Source organism: Uloborus diversus, chromosome 4, assembly GCF_026930045.1.
Source record: "Uloborus diversus isolate 005 chromosome 4, Udiv.v.3.1, whole genome shotgun sequence".
Taxonomy (NCBI): Eukaryota; Metazoa; Arthropoda; class Arachnida; order Araneae; family Uloboridae; genus Uloborus; species Uloborus diversus.
Window position 1 is genome coordinate 14,227,255 of NC_072734.1, and position 12,546 is coordinate 14,239,800.

General features: G+C 36.5%; 1 protein-coding gene across 1 annotated transcript in view; it reads right to left on the minus strand.

Annotated features, from left to right (window-relative positions):
- Window positions 1-11,400, minus strand: part of LOC129221576 (obscurin-like) — a 294,822-nt gene extending 283,422 nt beyond the window's left edge. Inside the window, exons 1-2 of the mRNA XM_054856083.1 lie at window positions 11,344-11,400; window positions 7,689-7,855 (exon numbers count right to left, since the gene is read on the minus strand). Of these exons, the coding sequence (XP_054712058.1) occupies window positions 7,689-7,855; window positions 11,344-11,362 (186 nt within the window). The 5' untranslated portion in view covers window positions 11,363-11,400. The remainder of the gene's footprint in view (window positions 1-7,688; window positions 7,856-11,343) is intronic.
- Window positions 11,401-12,546: the final 1,146 nt, after the last annotated feature.

Consider the following 12,546-nt stretch of genomic DNA (forward strand, 5'->3'; position numbering starts at 1 on the left):
TATGAACATAAAATCCACTAAGAAATACCCGGGCAACGCAGGTTCATAAGCAAGTTTTAGTAATAAAATAAGAACAATACAGTAGCAGAATGCAGTTAGATTTTTCTATTCTTTCCCTTTTGTAATATGTCATTGACCTCTATCTGTAAAAGTGATGTCGTTCTGATGAGACAATGTCTCAAGGGGAGAGGATTTTGTCTCATTTTCGCCTCTTTTGTGTTTTTAAGTGTCATGTATTTTTCTTAAACTCCAGTGTTACGGCGTGGCAAAAATTTTGAGCCTTAAAAAATTCTAAAAATACATGAAGCCATTTTCAGCAGTGTTGTTGCCAGCTCGGAACCAGCAGCGAAAAGCGTTTCCGACGGTGGTGTAAGACTCATTACACGGCGAAACTTGCTTTGCTGCAAATATCTCTTCTTCTTCAGCAGTTGTTGCACAATTCTAAATGGGCTGAACCATTGGTTTATGTTTTATTTTTCCCTTACCTTGTTTTTTTTAATTTTTTATTTAGTTCTTCCCTTTTTTTAGTGCAATTGTCTCTAGCTACCTTATACAAAATAATTCTAGAAGCAACAAAATTATTCTAAAACGTTATTGTAATGCGGTCGTTTCCAAAATTTCAAAAGCATTTTTTTCTGAAAAACCATGCTTAAAAACATAGGATCTGACCATTTTTTTAAATAATTTGACTAAGTTCACTATTTTTAAAAAATACTTTAATCGGCGCGCTTTTATTGTTTAACGCTTCTGCCGATGACATAACAATGATGAAATGCCTTTCACTGTTGCCATTCGCAGAACGTAATATTTAATTCGCTTCTTTACTCACGTGTACTGGCAACGATATGGTTGATAGCAAGCGTCGAGTGCAATATTTCATTCGTTTCTGGATTATCATAGCGTGGAATCGCGGCAGACAGATGCGCCAAAATGCATCATTTGTGACGTCATAAAGACCACGCCTTGTTTAAAAAATCGGACATTTTAAAAAATTAATTAAAAAAATAACTGTTGGGAAAATAAAAGTATTTTCTGGATTCATGGTTTTTTTTTTTTTTTTTTTGAGCAATCACGATTGCTTATTGCTTTCATTTGACTGTTTTTGGCGTGCTATCATTTTTCCCACCGGCGCGGCGCCACCCTCTGCCAGCACCACTCGTCGCGTCGGCCGGCCTCACGATGCTGCTCCTCTAGCGAAAACCGTCTCCAGGTTGCGTCCATATCCTACACACACACGCATACATACGCGCACCAACACACACGTACACACAAACACATACACACACGCATGCATACAGACACCTACACATACACAAAAATACACACAACTGCCCACACATTCATGCCTGCACACAGACACAAACACATATGCTTACACACACACATACACATACCCCGCCCCCACGCACATACATACAAACACACACTCGTGGTTGCGAAAAACATAATTTGAATTCAAAATGACAAAATTCAAATTATTTTTTTTATTTATTTATTTATTTATTTATTTATTTATTTTTTATTTTTTTTTTTTTTTTTTTGAGAAATCACGATTGCTTATTGTTCTCATTTGACAGTCCTTGACGTTGTGATTATTTTTCAGCTTGGACCAGCAGCACCACCGCCCACCGGCGCGGCGGCGGCACGGCTGCTCTGTTCCTGAGCACTGTCCCCCGGAATCCACTTCTGCTGGGTGGTGGCGTCCATGTCCTTCACACGCATGCTCATACACACTCGCCAACGCGTGAGCGCCTTTACACACATACACAGGCCTACGTGCACACACTTAAGCCTGCACACACACAACTATACACACATAACCACCCAGGAGGAAGGACATGCTTGGGGGGGGGGAGCCATTTCTAGAAACAATAACTTTAATGAGTAGGGTCTTGTCACAACTCGTGATTGCGAAAAATATAATTTGAATTCAAAGTTTCAGAATTCAAATTAGATTTTTTTTTTTTTTTTGCTAATTCTATCAATTTTAGTGACTAAAAGTAGTACTTTTGACTGAAGGAAACAACCCCATTCTTATTTTAATCTCGTTTGTTGTACTTATTTATTTATTTAATTAAGAACCAAAAAAAAAAAAAAAACACAGAAAATGGCACTTATCAAGACCCGACTATACTCGTGAAGTCGCAACCCATATTCCCCCGAACAGAAAAATGGAGTATGTTAACTTATTCACTATTTTATTTCATTTGTTATTTTGCAAATTTTTAAAAGAAAAAGGATTATTCAACGAAACTTTTTTTAACCTAAATATTTTTTACACTCTTTCTCTCAAAACTTTCCTCTCCCTTTAAACTTCTTGTATTGTTTAATGAAATAAAACTGCAGCACTTTTCTCTTTTTTAAAGAGAAGACAGAACGAGCGAAATTAAAAAACCTGATCATTCAAACTTTGGGAGTAGCAACAAGAGATTATCGCTTTGGAATGTGGGGGTGTAAAACGGGGTTCTAACAACTGCCTGTTCTAAGCGTGAAACAAATTTTCTCTCTAACAATATTTTTTAAACGCTACGCACAAAAAACATATGCAGCTAAGTTCAGTTACAAAGAACTTCAAGCTACTCCATATTTTGCTCGTTGTAACGGGAATTCAAGCAATTCCTTGGCAGTTAAAATGGGAATAAACATTAATTTCGATGAAACAAATACTTCTTTGTATTGATATCCATTGAAATGATAATTAACAATATTTCACCCCCCCCCCTCCGCCAAAATTTTGATCTCTAACGGGGGGGGGGGATCCAGAAATTTTTGTAAGGGGGGTCGAATTTTAGTGGTCAGTTACGTGAAAGAAAAACAAAGTATAATTTGAACTTTCTTCAAAATAACTTAATAACCTATACATGTATTCTAAAAAAAAAATGTTATCAAGAAAAATATGCATAGCAATTTATTCATTGCATAGTTTGCTGTTGATATTTGAGTTATTTAAATTGTTCATATAAATAAAATTACACATTTTTTACATTTAATGTGCCGAGAAAATTTCGTTGCAATAAAAACAAACTAAGGCACAACAAAGTTACATTATATGTAATAGAATTTGCATTTATTAGACTTCAAGAGATAAGTCTAAAAGGACTAAGTAAAAAGGGATTAACATTGATTACCTACACTAATTTTTCAGGACTAAAAATGGACTTTCAACAATAGTAATAAGTAAAGGAAATGTAAAATAATAATAATAAAGACTGTTTCTCATCATAGGGGGGTCAGTTGACCCTTTGAACCTCCCCTGAATCCGCCCTTGATCTCTAATCAATAATATATTAACAAAAAAAAAAAAATACTAGTAAAGTGCTTAAAATTTTGTGAGTTTCTAGTTAAATTCCAAATTGGATTTTTCATATCCAAGCACTGGTACACAATTTATCTTTTTTAACATTAAAGTAGTACATCTTTTGGCACTGAAACATATACTATTGATATTTTTAAAAGACTTTAAATTCACGCAATGTGCCGCCTCTGAAATTAAATTGAATTTCTAGTTAAATTCCGAACTATGTTTTGCATACATAAAATGTCCAAGCACAGGTACACACTCTATAAGCCTAAACTATTATTATCAATTTTTTAAGCATCGAAACAGTGAATCTTATGGTGCTGAAAAAGATATTCATACTTTAAATATAAAAAAAAAATCAACTTTGAAATTTGCCGCTCCTAAAATCTGCCGCCCTTGGCGGCTGCCTAGGTCGTCTACCTCAAGAGCCGGACCTGAGTATAGTATAACATTTTTTACGAGATTTTGTCCTGTTTGAGTTTGAAATTTGTCTGTATATACCTCAAAGCATTTATGTTATAAAAAGTAAAATTGGAAGGAATCACATTTTCTTCATTAGAGAGGTTATGTAACAACATTCAGTTTCTAAAATAGAATGATAAAAATAATGTAGTCCCCTAAAAACTTTGTTTCCTTCCAAGTTTTGATTATATGTGATATATGTACACATCGCAAGTAAGGATCAAAAAGTTGCAAAGCAGTTTTCATTGAAAACTTGAACCTCATTGAATTTTAGATTCATTGAAGTGTACATTCGTCACAGATATTCAGTAAGTAACAGACCATTAGCCAGGGCTAAAGCAGAAATACATGAAATACACCGCCAGCTCAGTCATTTCCAGCCGAGGACTGCAGTTTCGTGCTTATTAGCACTCATCAGCCCGGCATAGGAAAGTGACTGAGCTGGAGATGGAAAACCTCTTAAGGAAGCCAGGAGTGCGAAACAAACTGGTAGCTAATATAGAATTAGCAGACCAAACGAGTGACCGAAGCAATGGTTCGGTTCAACTCGAAGATTGAACGCGAGGCAAGGTATATTCAGTAAGCACGAATCTGCAGTCCTCGGCTGGAAATGACTGAGCTGGCGGTGTATTTCATGTATTCGTCACAGAGTTAAATATTTTACAATTATTTCAGAGCTCAGCTATGAGCTACACTACCTGACCAAAAGTATTGGGATGCTTTTAAAAATTCATTTTTAGATTTCTCGAGAAATAAAAGACCAATTGTACTGTAATTTTTTCCACATAAAAAGTATACTCCAGCTGTCATTTTTCAATAAAAATTAGGTCTACTATTCAATTAGGGGACCGACAACAAATTAAAGAAACAAAAAAAGGTTTTTAATTATATTTCATTGTAAATAGCTGAGAATACGCTATAAATTTCAGAAATAAGTTAACATACTATGTAGAATTTATTTTTATATTTTCGTGAAAGTACCTGTTACACCCACGGAGATATAAGCATTTCTTTCAAAACTACATTTTTTTTTTTTTTTTGAAAGTTTTCGGCTTATAACACGCAGTTTTTCGTCATTACACACAACTACCCACACACTTATGCCAGCACACAGACACAAACACACATACACATACCCCTACACACAAACACACATACCCCCCCCCCCACACACACACAAACACACACGCTTACATGCACACACTCGTGATTGCGAAAAACATAATTTGAATTCAAGATGTCAAAATTCGAAATATTATTATTATTATTTTTTTAATAATGTAAATGATTCAAAGAGTTTGAACAATTTCCCCCCAGTCGAGTTTTGATATTTTCACCCAGAAAAAATTTTGAAATTGAAGTCGTAAAAACGCAATTGTATAGACCGCCTACCACCTTTGATGACGCAGCAAATGACATGGGGTTCATAACTTTTCCCCAGAAATGTTTCGATGTAGAAGTTCCAAAACGCAAATAAAGATGATCTTTCAATGTTGTTGAAAGTAAGGAAAGAGGGACATCGGGGTTCCTCTCCGGAAGTCTTTCGAATTGAAGTCCTAAAAACGTAATTGAAGGCCTTCTTTAAAGACATTAAGGCATAGGGGTTCAAAACTCTCTCGGAAACAGTGGCGCAGCTACGGGAGGGGTTTGGGGTTTAACCCCTCCCAGAAATACAAAACATTCATTTCTCCCCCACCCCACCCAAAAAAAAAAAAAAAAAAAAAATCACGGAGAGGAAAACAGTGTTTAAACTTTTCTAAGCTAGGTAGGTTCGAACAAAATATTTTACTGCTTATTGATCGGGAATCAGTCACAAATCACTTTCCAATTCCTAAACATACGAGTTATTTTTCGTTATAAGCACCCCTATTTTTATAAGAGGGCTAACATGGTCTTAATACAGTACAAAAGAGGATCCTGATCATCAGCACTTCCATCGCTGTAGAAATCCTTTTTTGAGAAATATTTTTGTTGAGAGAGGAAGCCTACCATACTTTATTTTCTGTGGCTCTCTCCAAGTTATCATTGAACGATCGGAACAGCAATTAGCTAGCAGTTGACATTCATAAAGACATTGATCTATAAAAAGATGATTTTTTGAATGACCTCATGAAAATTAAATATAAGATTAAAATAAAGGTAATTAAAATGTATTGTGCATGTTAACGCATCCCCCCTTTTCTTCGTTTCATTGTAATTGTGATATCAATGTGCGAGTTATTTATTTTAGAGCAAATAAAATAAATGAATAAATATTAAGCCACAGAAACCTACTTGATTTTAAATTGAAAAATATTTTCGCTTTATTAAAGGAAGGAGAAAGAAAGCAAAAAATATTTTTCGATTTCGAAAAGCGCTCCCAGAAATTTTTTTTAGATGCGCCACTTCCCGGAAATATGTTCATATTTAATTTCCGAAAACATAGTTTAAAATTTTTTAGTGATGCTAGGAAGAGGAGCGGTTTTGTTGTCCTCCTTCGGAAGTTTTTTTTTAGAACTCTAGTTTTAAAAACGTATGGGATTCAAAGAAATGTTCCTCTGCGATCTTTTTCGAAACTGAAGACCCAAAAACTCAAAATTTTTGACGATCTTCAATGACATTGGCAAGAGGAGGTTTCGGGACCCTCGCCTGAAAATTTTTTGGAATTAAAGTCGTAAAAATACCGTTGAAGGCGATTTTTCGTAATGTGTTGGGGGGAGGGGAGGCGGAGAGTTTGGTGTATGTATATATATATATATATATATATATATATATATATGTGTGTGTGTGTGTGTGTGTGTGTGTAATTACATAATATTCTCTCATTCTCAAGGTAGTTCAGGTACTCTAAACAAAGTAATGAAAGTAGTACTTTAATTCAATTAATTTTAATTGTGAAACAACCATGAAACTATATCATATGGAAATTCGAAATTTTTGGACTGATGTTGAGTTAAACACTCAAAAAAAAAAAAAAAAAACGTATTGCCATTTAAAATTTTGTTATTCAGTTAATTTAAACATAAAAATATTTTCTTAACAAGAACGTATGTAAAATATTTTAAATATTACACAATTCTTGAGCAAAAGGCCTCCCGCCCCTCTTGTTCAGAGCTGTATCAACATCAAATGCTTAAGTGGTTTTTGAATGGAATTTAATTAAATATTATTTGATTTATTTAAAATTGAAATTTATTTAAATGTTTTTAAATGCTCAATTCATATAAATACCATGAAAAAGCATAGATAAATAGATAAAAACGCTGTTTAGTTACATATTTTTTAAACTTTTAGAACCTATGAATGATGATTGGAAAAGGTTTAATTATAATAATAAAACTTAACTTAGAAACCATTAGAGAAATTCAGAAAAAGAAACTCATAACAAATAAATAATGCTTATTAGAAGAATATATCGTTAATAAGGGTTAAAAGTTTTTTCTTTTGTATATCGAACACTTTAGGTTAAATGGTCATTTGTTACATAACTGTAAATTTATTTTGCTGTTATTGTTACTAGTCTGGTGTTAAGCTATTTTGTAACAAGACTAATAGAAAACATAATAGTACGGAATCTAACTTATTGAAATTCAGAGCCCTATGAAACGTAAACAGTATATAAAGGAAATAGGTATGTTTGGTAAACATCGAAGAAAAATGTGCTTTCTTAGATGTCAAGCCAAATCTGATAAATTAAGCGCGTAAGCTTGTGTTTACACAACTTTTCAAATGCTAGTTAAACGCATGATACATTGAAATGTACCAAAAATATTTTTTTTAAGACCGAAAATTATTTTAACTGCTCAGAAAAAAAAAAAAAAAAAAAAAAAAATTCCTTTGCACTTGTTCACAAACTGTATTGCTACGCTAACGACAAGGTATGAAAAACAAACAAATCGCTGCACCGCAAGCAAAACACAGAAAATTAAAAATTATTATTACTCACAGAAATTTCTGTCACTGAGGTAAAGCTGGATTCCTGTTCCGGTAGAGTTGCCGAAAGTGAATCCGCGCCAGGTGGGGTGAAGACCTCCGCAGATTCCACTTTTCCTTTCTGGAAAGCCGACTCAGCTGAAGTAGTGGCGCACTCTGTCGGCGAAGGGCGGAAGGTTGCTGGAAGGAAAAAACACCTTCTTCGATAAATGGAATTAACTTGGGAGTCAATGTTAGCTGCAAAATCCAGCAACTTCCAGTGCGGCAAGCAGTGGATACATTTTTCTTTCGTCCTTTTTTTTTTTTTTTTGGATCAAACAATGGTGCTCAACCTTTCTTCCCCCGAGGGCCGCACTTCATATTAAAATCATTTCTCTGGCTAGAGCACGTATAAAATTTCAAAACATTTCATTCTTTTCTAAATGACATGGGAAATGTGAAAAAAGAAAGAAAATTACAGACCAATAATTGTTGTTATCATTACTTTTATGCTTAGTCATTAAATGCACGTTTTTCAGAAACCAATGACTGAATATTTGGCTCCAAATTTGTGACAGCGTCATTAATCGTACTTTTCGATTTGTAACATTGGACAAAACAACGGACCACTAGGATTAGATTCGTGGGTCGGAAGTGTCCAGCAAACCGTAAACTGAGGGCCGTGGTGGCATCCGTAAATCATCGGACTTGTGATCGGAGGGTCCCAGGTTCGACCCTAGCCGGTCAAAGATCCACCGTCTTCATGAATGATGACTGGCGGGTAGTTAAATATGCTCGTGGTCACAAATTCCTCCAAGTTAAACGTTACCTTTGGGAATGCTGGAACGGGGATTGCTCGACTTCTTGTCTGAATCAAAAAAACAGAGCTGTCACCAGGGTCCCATCCAACTGATTAAACCACAAATAGTGGTAGGTAAGGGGGACATTGGAGTGAAAAGAAAAGGCCATAGATTGAGTGTCACTGGGAAAAAGTAATAAAATTCAGTCAGTTGGGGCAAATGGAAGCAAAAGGCGTAAGCATTACAACACTTGTGATAAAAGGTTGGTTTTTAAAACTAAACTGTTGGTGAGGAACAGTCAACACAAGCAGCAGTCTGAGAGCTCTAGAGAAAGGGGCAAGTTTCCCACCAACAACGTGGGATGAATATTCCGCTCATTATGTTGCATATTTTCAAAACAAACATTTTAAAATACTTCTTTTTTATATAAAAAGAAGTGGAAAATTAAATTGAAAGATTCTGTCGAAAATTTCTACCACAAGGTGTTTATTCGTTATTCCAAACTCGCACAGGACACACTCAGGAGACGCTACATGACGGGGCTCTTTTAGAGATGCGCTACAAGATAGTCATGGCCCATCACGAGAGGACACTAGTGCCTCTACAGAGAGGAGGCGGTCTATGAGAAAAGTTGACACAACTGTATGTGTTTATTCTGTGTAGCTGATAGAAATTAGTCTTTGATCCTAGAACCTAAGGCGGCGTTTACTTGGGATTTAATGGACATGGAAACGATTGTACGAGGGATTTTTTTAAAGTAAGTACCGTTTTGAAATAAAAAATAATAATAACAAGTACAGATAGAGCAAAGAAATTTATTGCACAAAATCTACCACCCTTACACTATTTTTCGACATTGCTCCCGTAATTTTTCAAGCATTTGTCATAGCATGGTACAGGTTTTTGTATACCTATTCATAGAAAGTTGCCGCCTGTGCAGTCAATCATGAGGACTCTTACAGGGTTTTGGCTGGAACGGTTTTGAACATTCTCCGGACTATTCCGATCTCGCTGACAGCAACCTTCATTTGTTTTGGCATCTGAAGTCCTTTCTCGGTGGTCGATGGCACAACATCAATAAAGAGCTTAGAGAACATGTAACCCATGGTTGACTACACCACAGGCGGCAACTTTCTACGAATAGGTATACAGAAACTTGTACCACGCTATGACAAATGCTTGGCAAATCACGGGAGTAATGTCAAAAAACAGCGTAAGGCTGGTAGATTATTGTGCGAAAAATTTCTTTGCTCTATCTGTAATTGTTCTTTTTTTTGTTTCAAAACAGTACTTACTTTTAAAAAATTTCTCGAATATGCTAGAAGCTGAAGTATCCTCGTAGATCGTACCCTGCTTGACGAATAATTCAGCACGCTCATTTCTCGAGACATTAATTTGACTCAGCAGTCGGCACGTACTGGAAGTGGATCTGCTTGCCGATTAGCAGCAGGAGGTTCAAAGTCTGTCAGCAGGATAAGGTTATTTGACAATCAGTAGTGTCATTGCTTGTGACACCCTGCATTACTGAATAGAGTTAACAACGAATGCCACCCTGAAGGAAGGATCAACGTTCTTGAGTTGTTCTGGTGTCGCCAGTACGGCCGCCACTTTTATCATACACTGGCAGGAAAAAAATCCAACACCAAGAAAAAAAATTATTGTAGAGCAATGAAATTTGAACCGTGCATTGGTATAGTTAACATGCTCAATTTCCTAAACTTTCAAGATCATAGATTAATTTATAAGCTCAAGAAAATGCATTTCAATTGTGAAACGCTGTTACATTAATAGCCGGTGTAATCTCCACAATTTTGAATGCAAACCTGCAAGCGTGCATACATTGTGTCTTAAAGGTGTCGAATGACACTTATGATATGGATTGTCATGCTTGTTGCACTTGTTATGTCAATACTGGGACGGTCAGTGCTGGCTGTGGATGAAGCTGGAGTTGTCGCCCAATAATATTTCATACGTACTCAATTGGAGACAGATCTTTACCTGTTAGGAGCAACATATGGACCAAATTTTGTTTGATCCCGCCAGTTACTTCCTGGGGAATAGCAGGCACGCAAAACTCAAGAAACGTCCCATTGCTCCACCCCCCTTGGAGGAATTCGCGCCAAAGACCAATGGGCACAAGTTTACATAGGGGCACATATGTGTACCAAATTTCGTTCGATTCTATGCGGTAGTTTTTGCTGTATAGCAGTCACAAAAAACTAGACACACACACAGAGACAGACAGACATTCTCCAAAAATGGTCGAAATGGACTCAGCAGACCTTAAAACGTTCGAATCCGTTAAAATTCGAAATTCGAAAATTTACACGAATCCAATACTTTCTTCTATATCTTAGATATAGAAGAAAGTAAAAAAGAAGCCGTAGGACCTAAAAATGCTGTGAACTCAAGCACTAAAACATTCAGGTCGATGCGTGTGTGCTTACATTTATACACCTGGGCAATTGACGGCAACAGAGGTATCAACTGTTGAACAAAAGATCCTGAAAGAAATTCAACTATGCCATATCCTCATTCATTGCAATAACATGATGAAGATCGTGGACTTTACTTCTATATAATGCGGTTAAATTTTTCATATTTCCAGAAACAATATTTTTTGCTCAGTAAGGGACGTCAAAAGTTCCGTTCATTACCAAAAAAATAAGCATGTTTTCTTTTGGACATCTTCAAAAGTTGACTGTAATGCACAGAATCAGAGTCCAAGCTCTTCATTAGTTTCGTGCAATGAAACAAGGATCTAACATATTTCGTGTCTTTTTAAGAGGTTCTATACAACAACTGACGAGTTTATTGAAATGGAATTGTCCACTCGCAAGTGATGTCTCTCACACTGGCAGCGTTCACCGTTTACAAAAGAAAACATACCGTCATGTTCGTTTAGCATGGGGCTATCAACGGTTTCTTCTGTGATGTCTTCCACGCCAAACGGAGTCTCTGCCCCCTTCAGCCCCGTGGCCCCCTCGTCTGTGGTGCCCTGAGCCATGGTGGGCAAGTCAGTGGACGGAGTTGCAGGGAGTTCAAATGTTACGGCCATGGAGGCCTCCGGAGGCCACACGACATCACCCAGCAACTGAAAGAGAATGAAATTCACATAAACCCAAAAGTATATCGCAGGGCTGTCACTAAGTTATAACACTAAAAATAGTATGATTGTGAAAAAAAGTCTCCAAAATGGTCGACACGTGCAAAAGGTAGTTTCTTCAATAGTCTCTTAAAATTATTCAAAATAGTATTTGCATCATAATAATGCAATGATGCTTCAATAATTACATACCTTGACTGCGAGGTATAAGCGTAGTCACAGTTCATTTCCTTTTTATTTTTACACGTTTTATTTCCAAAAAACGAGGCAAAACGTTGCCTATTGTTTCAGGGAAAAGGGGGTAAACTTTTAAGTGAATTTTCAATATTTCCTCAATCTCCGTCTTAACCGCTACTTACTGCGTACGCTTGGTACAAAAGTTCTTTAAGATATATATAGACAAAGCTACCACGATTATTTGTTTAGTGACCCAAAAATCACAGGTCACATGACAAAGATCTTTGGAGCTGTCCATAAGTGATATCACACATTTTTTAAAGAGATTTGATCTCCCTCCCCCTTTGCTTCAAAGTGTCACAAACTTCACCTTACGCCTTTCCTCCGCTTGTCACACCTCACTCTCCTTTTCATTATCTTACTTGTTATTAAAACAATGCGATGGCACACTTCGTAAAACCCCCTCCCTCCCCAACCTCAAAGTGTGACGTAATTTGTGGGCGTCCTCTTTTAAGCTTCGACCAATCAACAATGACAGAAAAGAGCTGCAGGAGCACTTACTGCTTACATAGGAATTTCTTAGTATAGAGATAGGTTTTGGATGTCTAGCTAACATGACTTATTTTTATTTGTGTGCCATAAACTCCTCTTACTCAGGGGTGCCCATCCCCCCTAAAAGGCAAACGCGCTCAGCCCCTCAATATCGCGGAGATCCCCCTAAAAGCAAGAGCTACCTCCCCTTCCCAAATGAGAAAAATACCCCTCAAAAACAACCCCTCCTAAAAATTTCAATGGCGCGGAATGAGCCA